Raw genomic sequence first — 24,263 nt, 5'->3', positions numbered from 1 at the left:
CTCCCTCCGTTACCATGCACAGTGGCAGCAGCGTGTTCAATCTACAAGATGCACTGCAGGGACTCACCAAGCTTCCTTTGGCAGCACCTTCCAAACCCACGACCAATGCCATCTAGAAGGACAAGGGCAGCAAAAACATGGGAACACCGCCACCTGGAAGTTCCCCACCAAGCCACTCACCACCTTGACTTGGAAGTATATCACCATTCCTTCACTGTCGCTGGGTCAAAACCTGGAACTCCCTTCCTAACTGCACTGTGGGTTACCTACACCACATGGCTGCAGCGGTTCAAGAACGCAGCTCGCCACTACCTTCTCAAGGGCAGTCAGGCGTGGGCAATAAATGCTGGCCTAGCCAGCAATGCCCACACCCCATGAATGTATAAAAAAAAAATCATGACCACAAACATTTGGAACATCTATATGACCATGACTCCAAAGAACTGGAACATCTATATGATGTGACCCCAAACAACTGGAACATCCACAACATGGTGACCCCAAACTACCTGAACGGAAGGAGACTCTCTACCTCCCTCTGCTCCTTTAAGGTCTTTGAAATTTTTCTTAAAAGCCATCTCTTGGTCAAGCTTTTGCTCATCCCTCTAAATATCATCTCGTTTGGCTCAGGGTTCATTTGTGTTCATTTCTCTGTGAATCCTCTCATGATGTTTTCTATCTTAAAGACACTATGTAAACCATTGATGTCGGATAAAAATTGGTGACTAGCCACAGGTATGGCTAAAGTGACATCTATTTCGGTACACACTCTAATTTTAGTAGAAAACACCTTACACAATACAAGTGTGTTTAGATTTTCTTAACATCCATCATTGACCACCAATCAATAATTAAGTAAAGCAGTCACAACAATCAAAAGCATTCTGCTTTTTGCCTCACCATTTTATCAAGAAATGCACAAAAATGTTTAAGTACATATGCTAACACTGTCAGAATATAAGTATCGAGATCACATGTCCAACCATAGTGTCTAGTACTCATTTTAATTTACAAATCAGAATACAATTCATCACAATGGGATTTGCATTTTGCCACAAGTGTATAGTCACTAATGTGAACAAGGCTGATATGATGAAAGTTTCTGTTGTTGTTTAATGGAAAAATATTTGAACATGCACTATCACAAACTTGAATCTTCTCTCACCCAAAGCTTCTACATAATGAGCTCAATTTAATCTTTATCTTAAATATCTTTCCATGGAGTAGTTGAGGGTGAGGTTTTCTGTAATTTAGATTGCTTGGGTGTGTACACCACTTTAGCCTCCAAATTGGGGCAGGCGGAGAAGGTCTTGTGGTGCAGTGAGTAGTGTCATTGGTAGAAGCTCTAGGTTCAAGTCTCACTCCAGGACTTGATGCCCAAGAAAGATACATTCATAATGTGGCCAAACAGGTATTAACTCGTAAATCCTAATGACTTATGCCAATGGAAGGCAGTAAGAGCAGGAAGGATTCCTGGTCAGCCATATGATGCATAGAAAATGGAGCCTCTACCAACAGTACCTATAGCTCTGGACTATAACTTATGCGGCAAAAAGCATATGTTGCCACAGCAACTCGGTCCCTTTGGGGTGCCGTTTGGCTCAGTTGGCTGGACGGCTGGTGCGGATCTGATTGGTGCCAACATCATGGAATTTGATCCCTGTTCTTGCTGGAGTGGATTTGGGACGTGCTTCCTACCTGTGGTGGAGGTCATGGCACTCTGGGAAGTGACAGTAAGTATCACATGTTTCATCATTGTTGCCTTAGTGATGCTCAACATTACTTAGAGCCGCATTAAGCGTGTATGTGGTCTCATTAAAGGAGGAAGAACAAGAAAAACAATTTAAAGGTCCAAGGCAGGAAGATGTATTACTATCTGTACAATAAAGTGTCAAATCTGTGACATCAGGAACAGGGAATTGTTTTTCCATCTTTTAAGATGGCCTGCACTTTTAAGCTGCTGCAGATGTTATTTTCTTCAAGACATGTCAATTTTCTTCAATTCTGCCCATCAGTGCTGAGCTCCAAGTCCTGAGTGCAAGTGGGAACCCCGCCAGAAGCCCACTGCAAAGATATAAAGAGAATTGATCACGGAAACTCCTCAGGGGTCAAATGCAACAGCAAAGCCAACCCCACCACTGTGACAACGTGTATTGGACTATCTGGAGCAAAGTCCTAATATGTTTCTCTTCCTCCCTGGCCCCATCCCAAAGATATGAATCAATTGATAGAGTGGTGAAGATTCAAAAATTGCTGGTTTCTCAAACAGTGGCATGTACACTTTACAATTTAGTTACTTCCCTAATCTTGTTCATTTATCCAATCTCCCATGAATGTAATGATCCATGCTGAGCCAGTCACATGGCATCAGTGGCTCTCCAGTAGCTCACACAAGTGATCAGAGTAAACCTGGATGATGTATGTTTGCAATTAATGTGACCTTAATCCAGCCAAACCTAGTAGTGACCTCAGCCAGTGCCCAGGAGAGGTAGTGGTAAGTGATCAGGAGCATATATTGCTATTTCTTCTTCATTGCTGGGATACAATCCTTGAACAACAACAAAAAAAGACCCCTTTCCTAACCCAGGGATATTGAATTGAAACTTCCCCAAGTCTCTTCCCTAAGGCACCATATGATCCTTTCATCCACTAAGCAATAGAGCTCCATTGTTTAATCTTTGTGATCAGTGGCAAGGGAAAATATTGGCAAATATATAGAAAGATGCCTTTTCATCTGCCCAACTCACATCAAATCCCGTTTACCCATCGCCCCAGTATTCGTTGACCCACACTGACTCCCTGTTGAGCAGCGCCTCAATTTTAAAGTTCTTGTTTCCAAATCCCTCCATGGCCTTGTCCCTCCCCATCTCTGTAATCTCCTCCAGCTCCAAAACCCTCTGAGATACTCCTCTAATACTGGCCACTTGAGCATCCCCAATTTTAATTGCTCCATCATCAGCTGCCATGCCTCCAGCCATGAAAGCCTTAAGCTCTGCAATTCCTTCCTTAACCCCTCTGCCTCACTACTTTTCTTTCCTCCTTTAAGATTAATCTTAAAACCTACATCCTAGACTAAACTTTTGGTCATCTATCCTTGTATCCCCTTATGTGGCATTATAGTTTATTTTACAATGCCCCTGTGAAGTGCTATGGGATATTTTATTATGTTAAAGGCACTAAATAAATGCAAGTTGTTGCTGGTGTATTTCCTGAACATTGCACCATTCTATTGCCTTTCTCTCGAAGTTGTCGGACTTTCTTCCTCCTGAAAAGCCTTTCACTCCAATCCTTACCTACCACCCGAGCATTACGCCTTCCGATTCCAATCTTCCCACCCCTCCAGCCATTCACCTTCCCACTCAATTCTTTTGCTCAAGCACTGCATTTTTCCAAATCTTCTTCCCTCTCTGCCTATGCAGGACATGGGAGAACACAACAAAGTGACTCATTAGCACTTGTTACCTATCACCTACTTGTTAACTACACTCTGAATAGGAAGTGAAAATCTCAATTGCATCATAAAATTTGAAGCCAGCTGCTAAATCGATCTGTTCATTCACACCACAAGTCTGAGGTTTGGAGAGATGTCTGGGCACCTGTGTAGTTCAGTAACTTTCATCTCATTACCAGACCACTCCAGAAGACTTGGCTGTGCACTTTCATCTCCCAGACACTATTGCAGCAGATAGCTGCAGTTCCATCTGTTTCAGGTTTGAAGAGGTTGCGCTTCTTGCTAAATACCTTGACCCAAAGTCCCATGAGATCTGACTGACGCATTAAAGAGGAAAGGCTTTCTTTGGGGAAGTGCTTACAATTTGAAGGGAGGTGAGGAAATTATTGGAAAATGTGGAAACAATCTCTTTAGTAGGAATCACGATTGACACCACAGCATTGTCAGTGCCCAAGGGGCAATGATACAGACATTGTGCGTAAATAAACAGAATAAATAGAAACAGGGCTTTTCGATTGTTTTTTGTTCAGCAGAAGTAATGGGACAAAACGATCTTAAACCGTTATGCCACATCCCAAAATACTCATTACATTTGTACCCAAAGTAACCATTATATCCCTATAAAGAGGAAAGGTAGGTTAGAATATCTTGGATGTGTATCCTTTATCAGACTGACAGCTGCGATGAACAGGCACCTTAGTAAAGTTGGGAAAATGGAAAAAGTTGGGAAGGAGGGGGTCAGAACCAACATATACAACAATCAGAGAAAGTGAGCCAAGGGGTTAAATGATCTACAAACTGCTTAATAAGAGTTAGGTGTTAGGAAGAGAAGGTCATCAATTAGATAATGCAGACATACAGAATGGACAAATAAACATGGAAATAGTGTGGAGGCAGGGTAAAAATACAATCCCTGTAAAACTAAAGTAAGAAAAGTAAAGAAATAATAAAAAAAATTACAGCTGCAGATGCAACAGAAGTAATATTGAGACCCAGAAATGTAAGTGAAACATAGTGACCACCACAACAGCGATAAAACCAATAAGACTTACAGTAAAGGCCCAGACCCTTGCCAGTTCTGCATTCGGACAAATGGGGCTGGATTTTCAAAGCACTTTGGGGGCGAGCATGGGTTCGGGTGCAGAATGAAGATCGCATCTGGATCCCAGCGCCTCCGGGACATGCTCCAACTTTTAAAGTGAAGGCTGGGGGAAAGGGAGTCAGAAACCCGCTTGCCTCCAATTAATAACCTGTTAAACTCCTTGAGAAGGTTGTTATCAGGCTGTGTGAGGTGAGAAGGGAATTTACAAAGTGGAGAGTGGTCCAGTGCATGTAATGAGCTGCTGACAACAATGCAGTTGGACCTAGTTTGATGTGGATAATGACTCAAAATGAAGGAAAAATAGGTTGATTGAAATGTAGCACTTCTCCCGTTCCCTGGTGAACATTTAACTGCTTTAAATGCCTTAATGATGCTGGAACAATCATCTGCTGCCTGCACCATTCAGCAAGATGGCAAAGGGCCCTGCCATGGCTGCCATCTGCCTATCACCATCGCAGTCTGTAGCCACTTCCTGCAACAATGCCTGTCTTGCCACTACAGATTAGGTGTTGTAATGCAACGGTTAATTAAATAGATATAATAGGTATCATAAGTGATATAGACTATGATGTATCTGTGACATTGACAGAGTCTCTGTGCAGCAGACAAATCACTCAGAGGAGATATGCTTCTCAATAGCCCACTTTGTTTATAAGGTACATGGTGTAAATAAACTAATTTTAAGTAAATGCCTGAGTCTGGCTACAGTCCCTGTTCATAAGATACAAGACCTAGTACATCCATCAAACAGTTGCCTCACTCACGTCCAGTCCAATTAGTTGATTGACATTTGAAGAATATGTTGCTTTACTGACGCTGATGTGACGTGGGTTTGGTATCTTGAAATTATCCAGGCCTCAGGTTCCCAAACCCCAATTGAAAACGCAGCCTGTGGTCTCTGTTGAAAGGTCATGAGCCTGAAACTTTAACTCTGTCCGGAATCATCGGCCCCAGCAGGTGGTGAAGGAGGAGGCAGGCAGGCCTGAAAATTTGGTGGGTTGGCATCGGGACCAATACCCTACAGCTTCCCGCCTCCACCGGAAATAAGTTCTGAGCAGGAAGGTCGCCCATATGGTCGCCCTTCCCGCCCCCTCCTCCACTTCAGTCTCTTAAGTGGCCAATTAACAACTATTTAAGGGCCTCTTCCCACCTCCGCTGCAATCTTCCCAGCTCTGGGTGGGCTGCTGACATGCACAACTGGACTGGTAAAACTGTGCAAGTTGCATGTCAGCTTGAGGTGGGGTGGGGTTGTTCCCTCGATCTGCATTAATCTGTGTATGATCAAGAGCATGGACATGGGGTGGGGTGGGTCAGCTAAGCCCCTGCCCTTGCTGCTGACTTCCCTGGGCCCCCTCCCCATGTCCTCCACCATGTGAGACCCCCTCCTCCCCCCAGCAGTAGTTACCTTTCTCCCGGGCCGCTCCTCAATCCCAGGATTCTGAGTGGGGTCTTTTGTTCCAGCAGCAGCCACAGTCTCCTCTGTGGCACTGCCAAGTGCAAGAGTTGCTGGCCTCTGATTGGCTCGGAGCTCTTGGCAAGCAGGAGGTTGTCTTCCAGGGTCCTCAATCTGGAGGATGGCCCATCGCTGTCTACTTGACTGATTCAATTTTCTTTAGGTTTAATGCTATGCCAATAATTGGAGGAGGTTTTATTTATAATCCAGTCCGCCCTGTATACAGCTGAAGGGGAGATGGAGGGGGCGAGGGGAAATAACAATAGCCAGGTTTGTGTGTTGATATGCGGAAAAAGAGAAGAGGGAGAATAAGTATGCAATTTAAATCACATTAGATTGTGTCCATTACATGAGAAACAGGCAGAGAAGATGCTTTGGGATTCATACATAGTCAATTAGCGCTTAAATTTTGGGACTGTGACCCAACCCTTCAGATTATTCTGATAACACCTTGACTCATTCTCAGTGGCTCTGTCGACCAAGGGCACTTAACAATCCTCTGTTCAAGTACTGTTATGTAACTAATTTGAATAAAGGCAATTGATAAGATTCAGCCAGAGACACCGGAATAAAATATGTCAAGATATATTCTTTACAAACTGCCATAATTCCAGGCATCCTGCTACTCCTGCTAGGCACACAATTAGTTTTCAGTAGTTTGTCAAAAATGTATTTCTTTACAAATCATTTGCTCTTGTAATGTGTGTTACATGAACAAAGCAGTGGATGTACATTCCTAGTCACTCTAAGGACATTAATATGCAACAAATAGTCTGGGACCCCAGTCACATTCAGGGTAAGTCAGTCGAAGGTAAGGAGGTTCAGTTTCCTAATGACATCCATTGGGGCAGTTGGGTTTTTACAATTATTCAGTTGCTTTCATCATTATTTTCCTGCTGCTAGCACAGAACCTGGCACAATGCAATTTGACTTTGTGACCACCAGAGTGTTAGTCCACTACAATACCTGTGCCCATTCCATTTTCTGCCATCAAAAAGGTACTAAGGAAAGGACTCATAAAAAAGCAAGCATTATTCCAGTGTCTAACACCCTGAAGCTTTGAGAAGATTCTGACAGAACTGCACTTGTTCTCACAGGAGAGAGGAAAACAATGAGAGGTGGCATCATCCAGTTATTAAAATGGAAGGGGTACCATAGAACCATAGAAAAGTTACAGCACAGAAGGAGGCCATTCAGCCCATCTTGTCCATGCCAGCCCGAGGACACCCAGGTGCCCTTTCTAATCCCACCTTCCTGCATCCGGCCCATAGCCCTGCAGTTTACAGCACTTAAGATTCAGATCCAGGTACTTTTTAAAGGAGTTTAGAGTTTCTGCCTCTACCACCAACTTAGGCAGTGAGTTCCAGACACCCACTACCCTCTGTGTAAAAAAGTTCTTCCTTATGTCCCCCCTACACCTTCTGCCACTTATCTTGAATCTATGTCCCCTGGTTCTAGAATTCTCCACCGAGGGAAACAATATTAACCTGTCCACTCTATCTATTCCCCTCATAATTTTGTACACCTCAATCAAGTCACCTCTCAGCCTTCTTTGTTCTAAGGAAAATAACCCCAACCTCTCTCCTCGTAACTACACTTTTCTAACCCTGGCAACATTCTTATAAACCTCCTCTGCACTCTCTCCAGAGTTATTATGTCCTTCCTGTAATGTAGTGACCAGAACTGCACACAATACTCCAGCTGTGGCCTCGCCAGTGTTTTATACAATTCCAACATTATATCCTTACTTTTATATTCTATAACTCTGCCAATGGAGGTGAGCATTCCATATGCCTTCTTTACAACCTTGTCTACTTGAACTGCTGCCTTCAGGGACCTGTGTACTTGTACGCCAAGATCTCTCACTTCATCTACCCCTCTTAGTATATTCCCATTTATTGTGTAATCCCTGTAACTGTTGACCTCCCTAAATGTAGTTCAACTTAAAGTCTGAATGTAAGACCAGAGAACTTGACGATAAAATTTGAGGGCAGAACTTTCGGGTCAGCGAGTGGGGATGGGGCCCACTCGCCGACGCGTAAAATGATGCGTGGTGATGTCGAGCTTGCTTCATTTAGATTGTCAGTTCAATGGGTGCGCAGCCCACCAAACTGTCAAAGGCCTATTAAGGCCATTAAGAAAGTAAATAAAGTTGTTAAGAATGCTGCCCATCCAACCTTGAGGTTAGCAGGCAGGTGAAGAGCCCAGGCGGCCTTCATATTTTTCATGAAACCTCATCCACGGGCAGGATGAGGTTTCATGAAGGGTTTATTAATTAAATAAAAAGTTATGAAAAAATTAATGGAGATGTCCCAGCTCATGTGACAGTTTCACATGAGGGGACATGTCCTTAAAATTTTTTTTTCCATTATTAAATTTTTCAGAATTTAAACTAATCTCCCTGAGGCACAGATTAATTGGCCCGTCCACGTAATACGGTGGCATGTACCCAATCGGGGATGCCAATCGGGTTCGTGCTCACTCCCATCCGCCGCCACACAACTCCGCCCTAAGAAGACTCCATTCACATCGAAAGATATTATCACAGAATGCTGGACAGACTCCCATCTTAACTGCCACCCTAAAACTAATTGATACACAATTTTTGTGTGCTTAAAGCCACCTGCCACAGCTTTCTGATTATCTTATGCAGACACATTTCAGATTTGTTACTTAACCAAACAAATCCATCAAAGTAAGAGAAAATCACCCCTAATTGTTCCCTAAAAACCTGGAAAAAAGAAAAAGCTACGTACTAACTTCCATTCACAGTTGACCAGCCCTCATCATTCTGATCTGCCCCTTTCTCCTTGTTACCTGGAGCCTTTTTGATGCCCTTCAGGACCAGAGCAGAATCTTTTCAGTAGTTTTTATTCTCTGGAATTACTTCTGCCTCTCCCAGGTTACTGTCTAGCTGGCTGGTTAGAGCATGGGAGAGTGGGGGTGGGGGTGGCGGTGAAGGAGAAATCATGCATGTCACATGTTCAAGGTGCACGGTAACTAGGGCTGCCAACTCTGGTTGGATGTATTCCTGGAGAATTCATCATGTGACATCTGCCCTTCAACCACTGCACTCCCATGCTTCCTCCAACAATTGCCTAAAGCACACATCCTCACTTTACTGCTTCCCTCCAGCAGTTGGGAGGCAAACAGATTCTTCATTATCCGATTGGATGATTCTTGACAGCAACATTCCCACTAAGCTGTGCGGGTTCACAGGCCTTGTTCTGTGTTAACTAATACGCAAGCCTGGCCACAACCACACAGAATAAAATTTTAAAGAAAATATTGCTTGGCAGTCCATTTTCCAACATGTTTATGTAACACTTTTTATTAATGACCCATATTATGTTTCTCCTGGGTTGCTCATAACAGTGTCCTATCGAACCAGAGAATGTTTACAACATAGAAGGAAGCCATTCAGCCTGGTGTGTTTGTGCCAGCTCTCAGCAACAGCAACTCAGCTAGTCCTACTCCCTCACCCCTTTCCTGTGGCCCTGCAATTGGTTTCTTTTCAGGTGCCTATCTAATTCCCTGTTCAAACCATAGTTTCACTCTCAGACAGTGGATTCTAGATCCTGACTGCTCACAGCATAAGGAAGCTCTTCCTAATATTGCCATTGGTTCTTTTTTCTATCACCTTAAATTGATGTCCTCTGGTTCTGACCCTTCCACCAAAGGGAAGAGTTTCTCTCTATCTACCTTATCTAGACTCTTCATGATTTTGAATAGCTCTACCAATCCTCGTTTCATTCTTCACTTCTGCAATGAAAACAACCCCAGTTTAGATAATCTATCCACATAACAGGAGTCTCTAATCCCAGGAATCATCCTTGTAATCATTTTCTGCAATCTCTCTAAAATCCCCCCATCCTACCTAAAGTGCTGTGCCCAGATTTGTACACAATTCTCTAGTTGAGGTCAAACCAGTGTTTTATAAAGGTTCACTATAACTTCCTTGCCTTTGTACTCCATGCCTTCATTTATAAAGCTCAGGATCTTGTATGCCTTATTAACCCACTTTCTCAACCTGTCCTGCCACCTTCAACAGTTTGTGTACATATACCCTCAGATCTCTCTGTTCCTACACCCTCTTTAGACTTGTGGCTAAGGTATTAAAAGAGTATGTTGCATCTGTCTTTGCCAAGAAAGAAGAGGCTGCCAAAATCATCGTGAAAGAGAAGGTAGTTAAGATACTGGATGGGCTACAATTGATAAGGAGGAGATATTAGAAAGCCTGGCTGTACTTAAAGTTGATAAGTCGCTAACACTGGTTGGGATGCAACCAAAGATGTTGAGGGAAGTAGGGGGGGAAATTGTGAAGGCATCACACATAATCTTCCAATCCTCTTTAGCTACAAGGTTAGCCGAGAGGGCTGGAGAATTGCAAATGTTACACCCTTGTTCAAAAAGAGGCATAAGGATAAATCCAGGAACTGCAGATCAGCTACTTTAACCTTGGTGGTGACAAAGCTTTTAGGAATGATAATGCAGGTATAAATTAACAGTCACTTGGACAAGTGTGGATTTTCTTTCACTCTTTCTTCCAAAAGCTATTGCTTCACACATCTCTGCATTTCAGCCACATGTCTATCCATTTCACCAGCCCATCTATGTCCTCTTGAAGTCAATACCCCATCCTCCTCACAGTTCACAATACTTCCACATTTTGTGTCATTTGCAAGTTTTGAAATGCTGTCCTATACACCCAAGTCTAAGTCATCAATAAATATGTCAAGAAAAGCAGTCGTCCTCAAACCAACCACTGTATACTTCCACCAATCCATAAAGCAACTGCTCACCACATCTCTCTGTTGCCTGTCATTCAGTGAACTTCATATGCATGCTACCACTATCCCTTTATTCCATGAGCTTCAACTCTGCTGGCAAGCCTACTAGGTGGCACTTTATCGAATGCTTTTTGGAAATCCATGTACATCACATCAACTACCTTACCCTCATCAGCCCTTTCTGTTACCACATCAGAAAGCTTAACTGAGTTAGATAAATACAATTTGCTGTTAACAAATCCATGCTGACTTTCCTCAACTCATCCACACTTGTCCAAGTGACTGTTAATTTAGACCTTCATTATCAATCCTAAAAGCTTTGTCACCATCAAGGTTAAACTAACTGACCTGCTGTTCCTGGACTTATCCTTATGCCTCATTTTGAACAAGGGTGTAACATTTGCAATTCTCCATTCTCTGCTGCCAGCTGTAGCTAAAGAGGACTGGAAAATTACATGCAGGGGTATATGACAGATGTCCAGTTGATAATACAAGTGAGAACCAGGCTGAAAAAGCTCTGGCTTTGGTTGCCCTAGTTCCCCCTTCGTGAGAATGTACCTCAACTGTACTTGAACCATCTCCTCTTTGGAGGCAGTCCATGGTTCCATTACAGTTTTGCCTGCCAATGTTTGATGCCAATTTAGCTGGGGCAAATCCGTTCTCACCCTACTGAAATTGGCCTTCCTCCATTTAAGTATTTTTACCCTAGATTGACTTTGTCATCGCATCTACCTTCTTCTGACTTTGGCAATGGTAGATGTATTGCCAAAATTAGAAGAGGGATAGAGTTAGCCAGAAGAAATTTCATGAAGATAAGGGATGTGCTAGCAACAAGAAAACTCAAGCTAGTAACAAGGGAAAAAAAAACTCAAGATGCTACATTATGTCTGCTTTCCTGTATGCCTCAGAAACTTGGACAATAAATAAAGATCTGTGGAAGAATATGGAGGCTTTTGAAATGTGGAAGCTAAGACATATGCTTAAAATTTCATATACAGACCATAAAACAAGTGAAGATGTGCTTGAACTTGCAAGAGCAAGTGACACCTAGCAAAGAAAATGTCAGTATTTCGGCCAGTTGATCAGAGCTGAAAAGTTACAGAGATCTTTGCTAGAGAGCAAAATGGAAGGCAGCTGAAAGAGGGGTCCTAGTTGGATGATGCATGCCACAGGGTGGTTGCTGATGATCTACAATGGATGTGTGAGGATGCGTGACATACCATGACAGCAGATTCTCCTGGTAGGATTAGCCACAAGCAGGATAGGACTGGATGATTCTAGATTGCTTCTTGTCCTTTTCCATTGCTAACCTAAACCTTATGATACTATGATCTCTGCTCCCTAAATGTTCCTCTACTGATGCTTGATCCACTTGACCCACCTTATTCTGCAGAACCAGGTCCAGCAATGCCTTCTTCCTCAACGGGCTGGAAATATGCTGATCAAGAGAATTCTCCCAAACGCACTTCAGAATTTCTCCCCCTTTCCACGCTTTGCATTATTTATGACACAGTTTATATTAGGATAATTGAAGTCTCCATTATCACTCTTCTATGTTTTTGCACATCTTTGTAATTTTGCTGAAAACCTGCTCCTCTGTATCTTTCCCACTAGTGGTTCATAGAATACATACACTAACAAAATGATACCTCTATTGTTTCTTAACTGCCCTTGATCCCTCCAGGAAACCTCTCTCTCTAACTATATAATATTGGCCTTAATCAATATTGCCACCCCTCTTCCTTTCTTTCCTTCCCTTTCTTTCCTGAACACCTCATATTTAGGGATATTTAGTATCCAGCCCTGTCCCTTCTTTTGCATCAGGTCTCTGTTATTGCCACAACATCATATTCCCGTGTCTCTATCTCCTTTTGCAGCTCACCAATCTTGTGTAGTTTGTTTCATGCATTTATATACATGCACTATAACTTAAACCCTCCAAGCCACACACCATCCTGACTTGGAACTATATTGCTGTTCCTTCACTGTCGCTGGGTCAAACTTCCTTCCAAATAGGTAGGAGTACTTACATCACTTGGCCTATACTGGTTCTCAAGAACAATTAAGGATGTGCAAAAAATGCTGGCCAAGTCAGCGATACCAACACCCGTGAATGAATCTTTAAAAACTTCGAATTATTGTGTTCCTCCTTAGTTAGACACACACTAATACCGTGTTATTTCATACCCTAATGTGATCTGTCCCTTCCAATCCTTTTTGCACCTTTTTTCTTCTGGGGATGAATCTTTAATTCCTGGAGAGTCTAGGACAATCCTGGAGGATTGGCAATCCTCACCATGACAGTTTGGACAAGTTCAATAGGTCTGCTGGTCTTTTCTTGTTTATTATTTTGTAGATTTGTATGCTCCCAGAAATTCCCATTTGCAGCCTAGTTAACCCTTATTTCCAGACAATCCTCATTGGACACCAACTCCCCACTCGTGTCCTCCGGGTCTCAACTGGAACTCATTGCCAGCTTTGCCGGAATTCCACATTCTTGCTCACTTCTTTCCCCAGCCTGCAAGGGACAGCAAAGGAGGTGGATGAGTCCTATAAAATCAACTTATAATGATCAAGTTTGGAAAAGCATTATTTTAACAGAGTGGAATGGGATATTTAATTAGAAACTGGGAGTTGAAGACCTTCAATGTTTTTAAGTGACTATTTTTGGTGTCAGGTCCAAAAAATCTTTCTCTTTGACAGTGGAATTGGATTTTGTCCAAAGGTTTTAAAGAATGACAACTGCACAAACATAACATTAAACCTGAACAGTCTAAAACTATAGAAAGACAATCTAACAAGAGGATGTCTACATTACATTATTGCTAAACTTAAACCAATATCATTTGAGGGTACTGGAAAAAAATACAGAAGTTCAGTAACTGGAACAATGAACAGACCAGCTAGTACATCTAATGATTTAATTTCTAAAAAAAAATCATGTAAAGCTTTTCATTGTCTTTATTGCTCACTGAACCAGAAAATAAGCATCAGCATAAAGAAAAAAAATTGAACCAGATATTCGAGAAAACTTTAAAAAGGGCACTGATTGAATTAAACTTTGACTGCAAACTGCTGTATCAACATCACACATCAATTGGTTTTATTGCTGTGTAAGCTTGGTTAGAACACGCATGTGTTCTTAGCACCCACTTGTCAACTGGAATTGAACACAATGTCATAGACATGATGTCATCAGCTTTCATTACCGGTAAATTGCATCCAACTGTTCGAAATTAAACATCTTTTAAGCATATCCTTTGAAGACTCTTTGAAGCCAATATAGATGAGCATGAGCATGCTTCTTTTCCCCGCTGAAGTGAGGGGTGCAGATTTCCTGATGGGGAATGTCAACTTACTGAGTAAAGAATTCTTTTGTTCATTAATAAATCGACTGATCGCATGCCAAGTACATTTGTCTGCAATGAGAAGCTTTAAATTCCATTCAATTAAAAAGTTTAACACTTTGGCTTTGCCCTTTGGAATTTTCTTCTTGAATGAATGTTTGCATTTTAACATTTTAACCTATATATACAATGTTGGTGTGTGTGTGTGTGTGTGTGTGTGTGTGTGTGTGTGTGTGTGTGTGTGTGTGTGTGTGTGTGTGTGTGTGTATGTGTGTGTGTGTGTGTGTGTCTCCCATCACAAAATCTTCAAGCATACATAGACAAAGCCATCTGCATTCTTCTAGGTACAGGCAATATTCAACTTGCCATTTTAACAATCAATCACACAAGTCTCCAAATATGGAAAATATTACTAAACATAATTGCTAGTTAAAGGTTGCATTCGAACTGGTTCTGCGTCACAGTTTATTTTTTTGTTTTACAAAGGCACTGGTTTGAAGTTATAAATACAGTCTAAACTTCTTGGAAAAGGTCACTTTTCTCCAATTCTTTTCATCTCATATTCTGGGTCTTTTTTTGGGAAGGGACACTGTTGTTTTCCATTGATTCATTCCTCTGGGCGGGAGCAGTATCAAAGACATTTAGATTGGGTGGGACAGGACTGTTACTGAGCATGTTTCCTTTCCCACGAGGTGCAGTGCCCTGCTGCCATCCACTTCCCCATCTCTAATTAGGGTACGGAAATGTTGTGGTTATGCTATTCGACTAGTAACCTTATAAAGGTTAAATCCCCTGTAGTTAAGTATTTATGTTCATGGTTTCACATCAGCAGCTGTTGTGCACAAAATTCCAAGAAGCAGGAGGCTAACCTTGAGCAAGTGAAGAGAAGTGGCTGAGGGTAAGAAAGAGGAAAGGCTGAGGATGTGGAAATGGGGAATCCAAAGGTCAGAGAGCAATGTGCAAAGCAAAAGCCAGAAGTGAGAGGAGCTTTGAGTCCACTAGTAACTAGGGTAACTCCCAAAAATTGCAAACATAGCTGATAACTGCAAGAGGCAACACACAGATTTCCTTTATAACCCACAGTAATACAATAGCTCAATATATTTAACTGTAAGTCATAGTTTATATTGCTCCAACATCCCAACTGTAATCATATAACCTGCTGATACTCAGTCTGAAATCATAAGCAGAATCCCCCCGCACAATGTGCAGTCAGGTTCCCTGCTCGATGCCAGTTTTAACAGGCCCACCCCAAATATTTATCGCATTTCATTTTAAATTATATTTGAGTTTCTACCTCAACAACCATGTGGCGAAGTATCTCACTGTCGAATAGCCCTCAGTTCAAGATCATTCATCCTCCCTTCACTCTTGTTTCTTCTAATGGGAATCTTTTTTTCCATCCCCAAGTTCACCACTTGCTCAGCAATGGAAACAATCTTTCATTGTTTACCTACAGTGAGACCCCCAGATTTCACCCACCCTTTTACTGGCTGCTTCTATCTCAATACCATTCTCACTTACCACCTTGCTGCTGCTGCTCTCGACTCTGTGTGATATGTCAGTCATCACTATCCTCTCCAGTGCCAGGGCTGCGATCTTTAATACAATTGGCATTGTTGTTCCACAGTGAACTGTAATAGCATGTCTTCACATAACAATGAGCTGGGGGATATTAATTGTCTTCTACCCCATATACTATAGGCTCCAAAAATGACTGAGTAAATGCATTGTTCAGCTTCAGATAGATACCACAATGATGGCACAGCCATTCTCCAGTGTTCGACTGAATGACCATTCAGAAATTCTGGTGCAAGTGGTACATAAGATAGCAGACTCTTGCATCATTCAAACATAGTTTCCCATTCAACTTGTTCTTTTGTCTTATAACAATTCATTTGTTGCATAGTTTGAATGTCCTAACTTTCACTCCAATACCTTACGTAAGGTTACAACAGACCCTTTATCCCTCCTTTGAAATTTGCGGTGGTGTATTAACAAAATAATTCAATTTGCATGTGAGACAGCCAAACTGGGTTCCATGGCACTAGCAACATTCTGTCCCATTTTAATGCAAAGGGAGAATATTTGAGAACTCAATATGTTAGCTAATCTCTTGCTCCTGCAATCAATTAATTGCCAAATGAATATGAAATTCAGAGAAAAAGTTTAGATACATCCTAATTTTCCACATTGAGGAAACACTCACTATGGACCAGTTGGTAACTTGTCCAGCCAAAGCAAGTCTGGCTGTATAACAATACAAGTCTGTCAGACTAAAGAACCAAATCACTTGGAATTAGGACACAAGAGGCCATGACAGGGACAGAGAACCAGAGCTGACAGCAAGGTAAAACTCAGTAATGGTTTGCTATTTTTGTGAAAATTGCAGCCCTACTACAATTTATTTTTGGCATCATGAATGAAAAGTTCAAGTTCTAAACATAACGTTCAATAGAAAGCTGTAAAACACATTTGTATCCACATGCAGTTATACTAAGAACAAGGGTGAAGAAGAAATAATGGTAATGATGTAATGTTTCCAGCCACCACAATACCCAATTGAGACCTAGCCAGTCCATAGAGGATGTGCTCATGAGCAAACATTGAAATGTTTACAAAAAAACAATAGACGTTCAAGCTTCCCTATAACTCACTCATAGGCACAAACTTATGTTCCAGACACCACTGACCGAGCTTTCCATCTGCCCTGACAGCTTCAACGTTGTGGTTAATTGAGCAGCTCACACCCAGTGTGATACTTGGGGATTTAAATCCACAGAAACCACAAACTACTCAACAAGAATTGCAACGGTTATTAATAATTAACAAACAAAGAAAACATGCAATGAGAGAACATCACATCCGATCAAGCTTGATAACAGTCTGACGGGGGTCATTTTAATCTGGCCATGGGATGGGAATTTGACCGGGTCACACCAGATGCCTGTTTTACATTCTGCTCAATATTACTTTCCATTGAAGTCAATGGAATGTAAAATCAGCTGAGGTATAAAAAGGGCATCCGATCCAATCCAGTCAACTCCCCGCTGGGTGGGTTAAGGTTAAAATGACTCCCTACGTATCTTAACTGATTAGTAAGGACTTTGATATTTGAAGAGGTAGACTTTCCTGGTCCCGTGCCCAAGTACTACTGCAGCCAGTAAAGGGAAATTGCGGAGGGTGGAGCACATAGCCGCAAGTGAGTGCGCTTGATTTTCAGACCATTTAAATGAAAGGACAGAAAATTGGGCAGTCTCCCTTAAGGGTGTGTGCGCCTCCCCACCCAATTTTCCTTTCTTGTGTCTTAGCAAGCCATATGCCTTGGGGAGGGGAAGGGGTGCAGGACTAGGAAGAACCACCCTGAGCTCTTCTATGAAATGTCCCCAACAAATCTGCACTCCTTAGACAATACACAGCAAACCCATGCACTTTGGAATATTTGGCTTGCAAGTGAGCAATCAGCCCTTTCTTCTCCTCCCTCATTGTTGCCCCACAGACAGACTTCTATCCCACTAGGTCCATGTTGATTCTAAGCCAGTAGTTTATGTGATACTTAAAATAGTTGAAGAGATTGAATCCAGCATGTATTATTAATAAAAGTTATTAAAAATCTCAACAATTTTTAATAGCAGACTCTCTTGAACACTCAATCTGAAAGTTCCTGTGGCTTTTATGGTGTAAAACCATCCCAATGCCATAGATGCACCATTAAGAAAATTCTGGGCCAACTGACTATAATTTGGAACAGACCCTACCAGTTATTGAATCAAGTCCCAAAATTTCTCCTGAAACCACAGTAACGTCCATTTAGCAACTGTACACTGCCACTTACTGAGAAACATGTGTGATAGGAGCCAGTACCGGCTCTCCCTCGATAAGGTCAAGATCATCCGCATAGCTGTTTGTTCTCGACAAGGCTCCACTGTTCACATCAAGCATCCCCAGGGATTTCTTAACTGTGAGAAATAAATTTTTTAAAAAAACAAGCATCAGTCTGGCAAAGCACTTGAGAACTCAACATCAGTTAGCATTTCCCCAACAATGTTCTAGCTGTTTCCCTTCCCCTCACCTTAAGGTATTGGTCACACTGATGTACATTTTTACAGGCACCAGCAACCCTACATGTGGTCATTATTCACATATGAGCTTTGACAGTGAGTGTCAGCACCCTACTTAGTGACAACTCCAATCCCCTTCTACACACACCCACTCTGTAACCACCCTCCCATCAACCCCCATCTTTGTTACTCAAACGCACACTTAGCAGCGATCACTGGGCAGAGGTTGGGATTAGGAACTGTGGCTTGGATCAGCTAACTCAGTAAATTTAAGCTGGTGATACAGGAGGTGCTGTCTTTTCCCATGAGGGCATTAAGCTAGCTTTGGCAAACATATTCACAGACACAGCCTGAAGGCTAGGTGGCCACTAACACTTGGTTTTTACACATTGCTTATTTGCATACAATATAGACTAATAGTTACATATTTTAACAAATTTTTAAAAATCAATAATAACCAATCCCAGAGATGAAAACAAAGATTCTCTTGCTATTTATTGGAAGACTCCTGAAGTTGGTGACCTTTCTCCTCTGAAAAAGAATTTAGCTGTCAGCCAAGTTTGATGTCCAACAATGAAGCAAAACTCAACCTTGATGGACCTTATAGGGCTGGCCTGAGCAATGAAGCAGGAGATAAGTCTCATTTACCACTATTAGCTGAAGCTAGCAATGACCCAATGCACAAGCCCAAAAAAGGGAACCTAATGTAACCATAGGGCAAGTTATTTAACACTTCACACTGCACAAGCACAACCATCCCCATTCCAAATCGAGGGGAGGCTAATCAGTCTGGACGCCCATGGATAGCCATGACTGATTAGAATGTTATTTGTTTGAGTGTTCAAAATGAAATATATATATATATATATATTATGTATATACCCATTTTATAGGACAAAGCAAAACTGTCCTAAAGAACCAGACAGACTTTGTAAACTTCAGGTTCAAACCCATATCTGTGCTATGTTAACAAATTCTAACCAGGGCCGCAATGAGGATGGCAGCAATTCATCTTTCTTCCCTCAGGTTAGGGGAAGAAAATCAATCAAGATTTCTGCTTCCAACCTCTGTCTCGTGATCCTGCTGCAAAGGGGTAAGGTAGATTTTCTCTTTTGGGCTGCTGAGAAATGGACAGTAGTGGATCAACTGCCAGCTACATTTGTACTGCACGTTCTACCATCACTGAGAAAGAAAATTTACCCCACAACGCGTGTATGGAAATCAGGTGGAGGCAGGGACATGCTTGGCTGTTATGTTTCTTACACACTTACACTCTTTAAGCTGAACTCTGAAGGAGAGTGTGGGTAGGGGAGCGCACTTATCAATAACAGAGGACTGTAGGTACTAAGGAGCTCTACTCAGCATAAGTCACTGTTTTAGGGGATAATGGGACAGAAACCATTTCTACAGCATCACAAAGTGATTTAGTGACTTTATTGTACAGATCAAGTGTGTTGAGACTCCATCCAGGCACACAAAGCAGGAAATCTCTTCATAAAGTATCTGCAGTCAAAGAAAGGCTCAGAATTGTATCCCATTTCCTACTTGTAGGAAGCTTGCACAGAAATAAGAATTGGAAGAGATGTAAAACATGCTGTCAATTCAGTTTCACCCATTGTGTATTATCACATAGTCAAAAATCTATCTTCAGTGGTAGAAAAGTACTTTTTCATATCACTTTTTCTCACCTCTGCTTTACCATTAAACTCCTAAAGGAAAATATGCTACTACATTTTCCTTTTATTGAAAATTGATTGGAGAAGGGGAGAAAAACGGTTTCCACAGCTACATAAAATTGTTCCTTTATTGGACCACAAGTCTACACCCGCAATGCTCTAAGCTAAACTATCTTCTACAATGATGACATTATTCAGATGCTGTCAGTTCTTAAAAATATCCAATGCTGTTCGGAAATAGAACTTCTATAACACACTGTACATTTACCTGTATTGAAATTGAATCCCCCAATTTCCCTTCCTAAAAGAAGCACCAACTGTGCCCCAGGTATAGATCATTTGTTATTTCAACACACCACCACCAAGCATATTTATAGGAACAAAACAGAGAATCTCAAAATCATTCATGCTTGCACACAGAATAGCCACTGGCTGGACCTTCCCATAACCCTTAATCAAATACAGAGAACACAGACTGACCCCAGTGCAAAGTTAAGTGAGACAACTAATTCCCTTTTTTATGCCACCTTCATGAATACCTTTCAACAAGGTCAGGGTCAGTCTCACTGTGCAAGGCTTTCCAATTCCAGCTTGCAACTTCATTCAAGGTACAACTTTGTTAAATTTGCTAAGCCACAGGCTTAGAATTCCTGCTCACAGACATCGTCATTTTGTGAATAGATGAGTCTGAGGTTATTTCTGTAATAAAATGTAAGTAGAGTTGCGCCCCCTTACGTAATGTTTGTCTAGCTCACTATACCTTTTTACTAGGTAATAAAACGTATTTATAAAAAAAGTGCCTTCAAGTGATAGCAAACTTCCTGTATACTAACAGATCTTAGAGTCACAGGAGGTGTGGTTTTATAATGAACGATATATCTCATACATAATGGCCTGGTATATACAGCGGGTGAGATTGTAGAAGAGGAGTGTGTTTGCAGGTGGAGGCGGGTTGGGGTTTGGTGGGGGGGCAGCCTCAAAATGTTGGAAACATGCCAAATTTAGTGGATAATGAGCAGGAGACCTCATTATCACTTTTCTGTTTCCAGATTGACAGACTAGGCAGCTACCGGGCAGGAAATCCAGTGATATGGGGCCACGGTCAGGGACTTTTGGGGCTGACTTCCAGGGACATAGACACATTATGGGTTGGGGGAGGGCATACTGAGGCCCAGCATTTGTTGGACCAGCAATTGAGCAGGAGGGAGAACCAGAAAAGATTGCAGAATTGCTGAGGGAGTTGGCTGATTGTGGCTGAAGATTTACTTGAGGCGTTGAGGAGGAGAGGAAAACATTATTGCTCCTCCTGGCCCTACAAGCAATGCTCTAAAAAGCATTCACCTGCTGGATTCAGCTGTTCCAGTCTCCCCTTACCCATTAGGTTTCCCGTACTCTGGGAAACCCCACTGGCCAATGTTAAATACAAATTGTTGCCACAATATCAGAAAAGGGCCCTCATTTGAACATTCTCACTGACCTGCCATTCCAACACATTGAATTAATAAATTTACCTTTAACATACAAATTAGGAGCAGGAATAGGCCATTCGGCCCCTCGAGCCTGTTCTGCTATTCAATAAATCATGGTTGATCTGATTGTAACCTCAACTCCACACTTCTGCTTGCCCCCAATAACCTTTCACCCCTTCGCTATCAAGAATCTATCTACCTCTGCCTTAAATATATTCAAAGACTCTGCTTCCACTACCTTTGAGGAAGGGTGCTCCAAAGACTCATGGCCCTAGAAAAAATTTCTCCTCATCTCTGTCTTAATTGGCTGACCCCTTGTTTTTAAACAGTGACCCCTAGTTCTAGATCCTCCCACAAGAGGAAACATCCTTTCCACACTAGGACATCCAGATCCCTCTGAATCTCAGAGCTCTGCAATCTCTCACCATTTAGATAATATGCTTCCTTTTTATTCTTCCTGCCAAAATGGACAATATCACATTTTCCCACATTATACTCCATTTGCCAGGCCTTTTCCCACTCATTTAAAAGAGTCTTATTTTCATTTTGTCTAGTGCAGGTTACTCAGTTTCCCCAAAAGCTGCAGCAGTTAAAAGCAGAAACAGTCGCATTCATGGGTTGGTGCCAGGTTTTGCAAATTTGCCGATTTAACACTAACCCTGGTCCACCCATCATGGGACTGTTTAAAATTATCCCCAGTGTGTTCATATAGTGCAGTCAGCATGAACTTCTAAAAGGCAACTGTACTTAGCCAATCTTATGAAATTCTTTGAAGAAATAAGAGCCAACATAGCTAAAGGTAATGTGGTTGATGTGGTTTGTTGATAGAGTTCATGACAATGATAACAGCACATGAAATTAAACAGAACATGGCCACATAAGAGAGATATGGTTGGAGGGCAGAAGCAAAGGGCCAAGGTAGCACATTTTTCAGAGTTCAAAAGTGTGACCATAAGTGTTTTACAATGATTTTCTGTTACTTATTATAATGAATGAATTTATGTTTGTATAGCACCTTTCACAACCTCAGGACACCATCAAATTCTTTACTGTGGTACTTCTGAAAAGTAGTCCCAGTTGTAACATACAAATAAATGACCTGGGCTTAATGATTAAAGTGAAGTGATAAAATGTCACAGGAATTGTGAGAGATGCAGGAGAATTGATTGGCAGAATGTGACACCCAGGATTTGTACTGGGGCATTAGCTTTTCACCATATATATTAATAACATGGATGAAAGAATAGAGTTGTAGACCAAGGTTTGCAGTTGGCAAGTTAGGAGACAGAGTAAGGTTGTGCAGGTAGAAGTTATCAAAGAACGTACAAAAATTATGAGAGCACAAAATTCTGACAGGAGTTTAATGTGTGTAACTGTGAGGTCATCCACTTTGGAGCCAGGAAAGACAGTGAGAATATTTTCTTAAGGGAGAGAGACTAAAAGCTGATGTGAAGCAAGGAGATCCCTGTATACAATCAAGAAAAGCTTGTGGCAAGTACAAAAGTAATTAAAAAGGCTCATGGAATATTGGCCTTTGTTTCAAGGGGGCTGGAGTACAGAAGCATGAAAGTGGTGTTTCAGAACATTGGTCAGCCCCCAGTCAAGTTCTGCATTCAGTTTTAGGTTTTACACATTAGGAAAGAGACATTGTTCTTGGTGGGGATGCAGCACAGAGTCACAGAATGATACAAGTGGGTAAAAGGTCAAAAATGGTTGAAAGGTCAAATTACTAAAGGTTGAATAAACTTTGTTCATATTTGTGGTAACTATGGTTTTATTTAATATGTAGTATACCTTTAAGAAGAATGCTTCAAAGGAAGAGCAGGTGATCTTGAGTAACCAATAGAATAGTGCAGGCTACTTCTGTAGTTAGTCGTCAGTAGCATGGAGGTAGGTTTGAAGTGAAAGCACACATGAGTTGCTGCTGAGTACCTTTGTAAATAAACATGTTTTCTATTTAAGAAATGTCTTCTGATCAACTCTATCTATTGTACCAACTCAGCCATCACTTAGGACAAGCGTGCGACTAGGATCCACAAGATCCAACAAATTGGCGATGAGAGTAAAATAAGTTAACGGAAGAAATCAAGAGAAACAAAATTAGGCTGTACCTTGCACAGTAATTGTAAGTAGAAGTTCAGTTCAAATCAACAAAATAACTCACTCTCAGAATGTCACAATTCGGCAGAATTGATCTTTTTGATCCAGCCACGGATGATTAGTCTCATTATATTGAACGCTTCGCATTCTTTTTCCAAGCAAACCAGATTAGGGGGAGGAGAAGAGGCAAGTGATCCTCTTATCTACATGTAAGAATAAAGCCTATGGCTTGATTCAAAGTTTGATAGCACCCAGTGCCCTGAGAAACTTTGATAAATTGGTGGACCTTGTGAACGGCCATTATGAGCCAAAGCCCTCAGTAACGATGCAACTGTTCAAGTTTAACTCGAGAAATAGAGCCCCAGGGGAGGCTTGTTATGTGGCAAATTTGAAACAGTTAACAGAACATTGTGAGTTTGGTACATCTCTAAATGACATGCTCAGAGATCGTTTAGTGTGCGGTGTGAATGAGGAAACGATTCAGAAGAGATTATTGTCCAAAACAATTTGGATTTTAAGGCGCGCTAGAGATAGCACTGGCCATGGAAAGTGCAGTAAAGGATTCAAAAGCCATACAGGGAGTGCAAAATGGCACCAGCCTCCACATTGGGTGGAAAGCCCCAGCCAAAAGGGGCGTGAAAATGCAAGACTTTGTCGAGAAGCGGGAAACAGCCCCCGCTAGCATGAAAATGAAAAGAGATGACTTAGCAGCAAAAACAAGGAATAATTTCAATAGAGATGGAAACAAATAGTACTATAATGATGATGTTTTTTAAAAAATGAATGTTTTTATTGTCATAGAAATGAACACCTA

At 41.6% G+C, this 24,263-nt stretch overlaps 1 protein-coding gene across 4 annotated transcripts in view; it reads right to left on the bottom strand.

Annotated features, from left to right (window-relative positions):
- Positions 1 to 24,263, bottom strand: part of LOC121283400 (potassium voltage-gated channel subfamily KQT member 1) — a 763,328-nt gene that overhangs the window by 447,685 nt on the left and 291,380 nt on the right. For 3 of the 4 annotated variants that reach the window (XM_041197951.1, XM_041197952.1, XM_041197954.1), the window contains one exon: positions 17,979 to 18,102. In XM_041197951.1, the coding sequence (XP_041053885.1) occupies positions 17,979 to 18,102 (124 nt within the window). Of the gene's footprint in view, positions 1 to 885; positions 2,065 to 17,978; positions 18,103 to 24,263 lie in introns of those variants that run through there. The other variant, XM_041197953.1, reaches the window with a different exon arrangement.

Source organism: Carcharodon carcharias, chromosome 10 (assembly GCF_017639515.1).
Source record: "Carcharodon carcharias isolate sCarCar2 chromosome 10, sCarCar2.pri, whole genome shotgun sequence".
Taxonomy (NCBI): Eukaryota; Metazoa; Chordata; class Chondrichthyes; order Lamniformes; family Lamnidae; genus Carcharodon; species Carcharodon carcharias.
The sequence above is the reverse complement of the archived record's forward strand: the minus strand, read 5'-3'. Positions and strand labels throughout refer to the sequence as shown.